This window comes from Bison bison, unplaced genomic scaffold (assembly GCF_000754665.1).
Source record: "Bison bison bison isolate TAMUID 2011002044 unplaced genomic scaffold, Bison_UMD1.0 scf7180017851711, whole genome shotgun sequence".
NCBI lineage: Eukaryota > Metazoa > Chordata > Mammalia > Artiodactyla > Bovidae > Bison > Bison bison.
Genome location: NW_011482284.1, coordinates 50,947 through 56,712, shown reverse-complemented (window position 1 = coordinate 56,712; position 5,766 = coordinate 50,947). Strand labels below are relative to the sequence as shown.

General features: G+C 48.1%; 1 protein-coding gene across 1 annotated transcript in view; it reads left to right on the top strand.

Annotated features, from left to right (window-relative positions):
• The window catches only part of IFT140 (intraflagellar transport 140), a 59,609-nt gene that overhangs the window by 17,441 nt on the left and 36,402 nt on the right, over positions 1-5,766 (top strand). The window contains 3 exon segments of the mRNA XM_010851301.1: positions 531-734; positions 870-942; positions 1,580-1,671. Coding sequence (XP_010849603.1) covers positions 531-734; positions 870-942; positions 1,580-1,671 — 369 coding nt within the window.

The following is a 5,766-nucleotide window of genomic DNA, read 5'->3' as shown; positions in this document are numbered from 1 at the left end:
TGTAAACTCTCTTTCCGTTTATAAAACACAGATGCCCCTAAGTTTGCATCAGTAAACTAAGCTCTAGAAGATGCTCAGCCAGTCAGAACAGACACAAACTAGAACCAGCACATAAGTTTACATACTGGATCTCAACTCTGGGTGTTGAGATCCAGTATTTTTAAGCTTTTCTGCAAATTACACATTTTACACTTATAAATTTTTAAAGTCATGTTTTTAAACAAGAGGGCGTCCCTGATAGCTCAGTTGGTAAAGAACCCGCCTGCAATGCAGGAGACCCTGTTTCGATTCCTGGGTTGGGAATATCTGCTGGAGAAGGGAAAGGCTACCCACTCCAGTATTCTGGCCTAGAGAATGCCATGGGGTCGCAAAGAGTCGGACACGACTGAGCAACTTTCACTTCACTTTAAATAATGAGAAGAAGCAGTGCTTGGAGGCTGTTTATGAATCTTCATACCTGTGACGTTGCCCTGACTGCACGTCTCCTTTCTGTTCATACCTCGGTGGTGTCTCTCCTCGTGGAAACCAAGTGGGGCTCCAGGAAAAGCCTCCTGGCCGTGAACAGCATCAGCTCCGTGCTCATCCTCCATGAACAGGCCATGTCATCCCACTTCCATCAGCAGGTGGCCGCCGTGCAGGTCTCCCCGAGCCTCCTCAGCGTGTCCTTCCTGTCCACGGGGGTGACCCACAGCCTGCGCACAGACATGCACGTCAGCGGAGTGTTTGCCACCAAGGTCACTGCCAGGGTGATCTGTGGGCAGGGGGCAGGGTCACTGATGTAGACAGAAGCCCTGGCCAGTTGTTAGGGTCACTGGGGACAGTGAGGCCTGGATGACTGGTTGCTTTTTCCCTTCCGTGGCTCTTCATAGGATGCTGTTGCCGTCTGGAATGGAAAACAGGTGGTGATCTTTGAGCCGTCTGGAGCCACGTTACGCAGTGCAGGTGGGAGTCTTTTCAGCCCCCGGAGGGTCTTGTGTCTGATGCAGGTGGGGGTGCTAGTTCCTGAGGGGCCGGGAAGGGGCAGGTCCTGGGCCACCGGGAGACCCCACACCCGTTCTCATGCCCGGGCTAGAGCTCGTGGCCTCCAGAGTCCTGTGTATGATGAGCTGCAACTTTGACAGTGGTGCTGTCACAGAGGCTGCGCTATGGGAAGCACCAGCTGCTCACCAGAGGGAGGAGGTGAGGGCATCAGTGAGTGGTGAGGGTGGGTGCCTGGCACTGGGTGCCCCATCAGGCCGTCACTGGCAGCCATGGCCCTGGGCAGTCCCTGTATCTTGGAACCTCACTTACCAAAATGAAGAAAACACACCTTTCACAAGGCTGTTGTGGGGCCAAGGAACAGTAGGGAACACACGTGAGAACATTCTTGATACTACAGCTCTGCCTTTTCTCCCCATCTTTATAGCCTGAGGCTCTTCATTATGACTTTAGTTGTAGAAGATGTTTTGTGCTAGATTCCAGTCTTTCTCATCAATCACTCTATAAAGAGTTCTAGTTTTAGTGTGAGAATGCTTCCGAAACTCTAAGGAGCTCTGACAAGACTAGCTGCCGGTGTCATGACCTCTGTCTGTCATTTCAGGGTCCTTCCTGTGTGAGTCTCCAGTGTTAGCCATGCATGAAGAAAACGTTTATACGGTGGAGCCAAACAGAGTCCAAGTTCGAACCTGGCAGGTAAATGACTGTTCTACGGTGAGTGGCCTGTGACGTTAAAGACAACTAGAGCAGAGTTTAAAACGCCACCTCTAAATCAAGCCAGAGCCTGCTTATTGACTTCACCCAGCCTTATCAGATCCCCTCACTGGGTGTCTGGTTGGATTGTGAATCTAATGGATTCTCACATAGCTGTTCCATCAACAGCTCTTGTGACTTCAGAAATCAGGAGGTAAGGCAGTGGCCCTTTGCAGCGAAAAGGACTGCCTGGCTGGTTCTAGAGTGCATGATGAAATGGGAGGAAGGTGTGCTGTTTAATGTGCACCTAGAGGACTGAGGGGCCGTCAGTTTTGGCCACAGCTTTAGACCTTTTCCTGCATGTGTCTGAGGGTGGGAGCCACGCGTACCTCCAGGACCACAGCCTCTAGCACCATTCTGTCTTCTGCAGGGGGTGCAGTAGGGGAGCCCCTGCCTGCCCGCATCCTGTGCACACTTGCTTTATCCCTGGGGCTGACACGGAGTATTAGTTTCCTGACTGGCCATAACCAATGACCACAAACTGAATGGCTTAAAACAATAGATATTTATTTTCCTCAGCACCGTTCAAGAGGCTAGAAGTCCAAAATCTAGGTGTGGGCAAGGCTGCTCCTTCTAAGGCTCTGGGGGAGAGTTTGTCCCATGCCTCCTCCAGCTGCTGGTGTTGCCAGCATTCCTTGCGTTCCGTAGCCTGTAGCCAGGTTTCTGCCTCCATCTTTACATGGCCTTCTCCCTGTGTCTGAGAAGGACGCTTGTCCCTGGATTTAGGGTCCACCCTAATCTAGAGTTATCTCTATTTGAGAGCCTTAGTTATATCTTCAAAGACCCTTTTTCCAAATAAGGTCATGTTTACATCCAAGTGGGTGTATCTTTCAGGGGAGACCATTCACCCCGCACGTTCAGCAGTGTTCTGCATCACATTTGAGGACACTTGCTGTGCTGCTCGTTTGGCTCTCGGTGTGTGACCACTGTGTCCAGCTCTGAGTTCTTTCCTAAGGTCTGTCCTGTGCTTATACCTCACAGGCTTATACCTCCCCTTCTCCATTCAGTAACTCCTGAAGGAGCTTCCCTGCAGTTCTAGCCTCTAGCAGAAGGGTCAGACGGTAAGGAGCACAGTAAAGTATGGAGGGGGTTGGAGAGTATTGCAGGGGGACACGTTAGAATAGAGACCTGACAGGTGGGGAAGGTGGCCGCAGTCCCATGAGCCTCCTGGGGGAACTGCAGGGAGGGATCTGGGCCTCGAGAGATGCCTGGCCAGGTTCAGGTCAGAGGGGAGGTGGGGAGGCGGAGGGATGGGGCTTGCAGACCGCTGATAGTGGTGAAGGGGCATCAGGTGTGGACATAAAGCTGAGGTAGGGAGAAGCCCTGCCAACAACAGATGAGGGAGCAGCTGGGTTATTAGAGGGATGAACTCCAGAGCCGGAAGGTGGAGGCATGCAGGAGAGAAGGAAAGGCCTGCTGAGAATGGGTAAAAGGCATGCTGGCAGAAAACGAAAGGCACGCTGGGAAAAAGGCGAAATGTTGCTGGTAGGGGAAAAAGGTATGCTAGGAAGGTGAGTGAGAGGCATACTGGGAGAGAATGAAAGGCATATTGGGAAAGGAGTGAAAGACATACAGGAAGAGAATGAGAAGTCCACTGGGAAGGCAACAAAAGGCATACTGGAAAAGGAGTGAAAAGCATGCTGGGAAAGGGGCGTAAGGCATACTGGGAGAGAATGAAAGGCATGTCAGGAGAGAACCAAAGGCATATTATGAAAGGCCTATGAGGAAAGAATAAAAAGGCCTGCTGGGAAAGCAGCAAAAGTCATACTGGGAGGAAACAGAAAGGCCTTCAGGGAAGGGGTGAAAAGCTTACTGGGAAAAGGGCGAAAGGTTGCCGGTAGGGGTGAAATGCATGCTGGGAAAGTGGTGAAAGGCATTCTGGGAAGGGACAAAAGGCCTGCTGGGAAAAGAGAACAGCATGCTGGGAAGGGGTGAAAGTCAAGCTGGAAATCATGGCAGTAACTTAGGAGCATCTGACCATAGACAGAGTTTAACCTTTTAAAATTTTTATTGAAAGGAATATATGTCAGGGACTTCCCTGTTGGTCCAGTGGTTAAAACTTGGCCTTCCAATGCAGGGGGTATGATTTGAACCCTGGTCAAGGAGCTAAGCTCCCACTTGCCTCATGGCCAAAAAAAAAAAAAAAATATATATATATATATATATGAAACAGAAGCAATATTGTAATAAATGAAGACTCTCTGAGTCTCTGTTCCTGGTATGCAGAGCCCACTAAGTTCTGTGGGAAACCCCACCCCTGGCCACTCTGCTCCCAGCCCAGTGCCAAGCCAAGCAGAAACTCACTGGGCATTGGTTGAATGTGAAACCATTTACCTCAGACTGGGACTTGAACCCACGTGCTGGGACTCAAACCGGCCAAAACCCACAGTCTTCCCACTGAGGTCACAGACCTAGTTTCAGGATCTGATAAAGCTCAGGTTCATGATATCTCATTGCAGAAAAAATTCAGTGAGAGACAAAATAATAGGTAAGAAGTGGGTTTATTCAGAGAGAAACACACTCCACAAGCAGTGTGGACCATCATGGAGGACAAGTGCAGAGGCCTTGAAATATGGTGTGGTTAGCTTTTATGGGCTGGGTAATTCATAAGCTGTACAATGTCACGAACCTCATTCCATAGCTCATCAGGCACTCTGTCTATCAGATCTAGGCCCTTAAATCTGTTTCTCACTTCCACTGTATAATCATTAGGTCATACCTGAATGGTCTAGTGGTTTTCCCTACTTTCTTCAATTTAAGTCTGAATTTGGTAATAAGGAGTTCATGATCTGAGCCACAGTCAGCTCCTGGTCTTGTTTTTGTTGACTGTATAGAGCTTCTCCATCTTTGGCTGCAAAGAATATAATCAGTCTGATTTCGGTGTTGACCATCTGGTGATGTCCATGTGTAGTCTTCTCTTGTGTTGTTGGAAGAAGGTGTTTGCTATGACCAGTGCATTTTCTTGGCAGAACTCTATTAGTCTTTGCCCTGCTTCATGCCAAGGCCTGTATTCCAAGGCCAAATTTGCCTGTTACTCCAGGTGTTTCTTGACTTCCTACTTTGGCATTCCAGTCCCCTATAATGTAAAGGACATCTTTTTGGGGTGTTAGTTCTAAAAGGTCTCATAGGTCTTCATAAAACCATTCGACTTCAGCTTCTTCAGCATTACTGGTTGGGGCATAGACTTGGATTACTGTGATATTGAATGGTTTGCCTTGGAAATGAACAGAGATCATACCATCCCCATGGAAAAGAAATGCAAAAAAGCAAAATGGCTGTCTGGGAAGGCCTTACAAATAGCTGTGAAAAGAAGAGAAGCCAAAAGCAAAGGAGAAAAGGAAAGATATAAGCATCTGAATACAGAGTTCCAAAGAATAGCAAGAAGAGATAAGAAAGCCTTCTTCAGTGATCAATGCAAAGAAATAGAGGAAAACAACAGAATGGGAAAGACTAGAGATCTCTTCAAGAAAATTAGAGATACCAAGGGAACATTTCATGCAAAGATGGGCTCGATAAAGGACAGAAATGGTATGGACCTAACAGAAGCAGAAGATATTAAGAAGAGCTGGCAAGAATACACAGAAGAACTGTACAAAAAAGAGCTTCACGACCCAGATAATCACGATGGTGTGATCACTGACCTAGAGCCAGACATCCTGGAATGTGAAGTCAAGTGGGCCTTAAAAAACATCACTACGAACAAAGCTAGTGGAGGTGATGGAATTCCAGTTGAGCTCTTTCAAATCCTGAAAGATGATGCTGTGAAAGTGCTGCACTCAATATGCCAGCAAATTTGGACAACTCAGCAGTGGCCACAGGACTGGAAAGGGTCAGTTTTCATTCCAATCCCAAAGAAAGGCAATGCCAAAGAATGCTCAAACTACCGCACAATTGCACTCATCTCACATGCTAGTAAAGTAATGCTCAAAATTCTCCAAGCCAGGCTTCAGCAATACGTGAACTGTGAACTTCCTGATGTTCAAGCTGGTTTTAGAAAAGGCAGAGGAAGCAGAGATCAAATTGCCAACATCCGCTGGA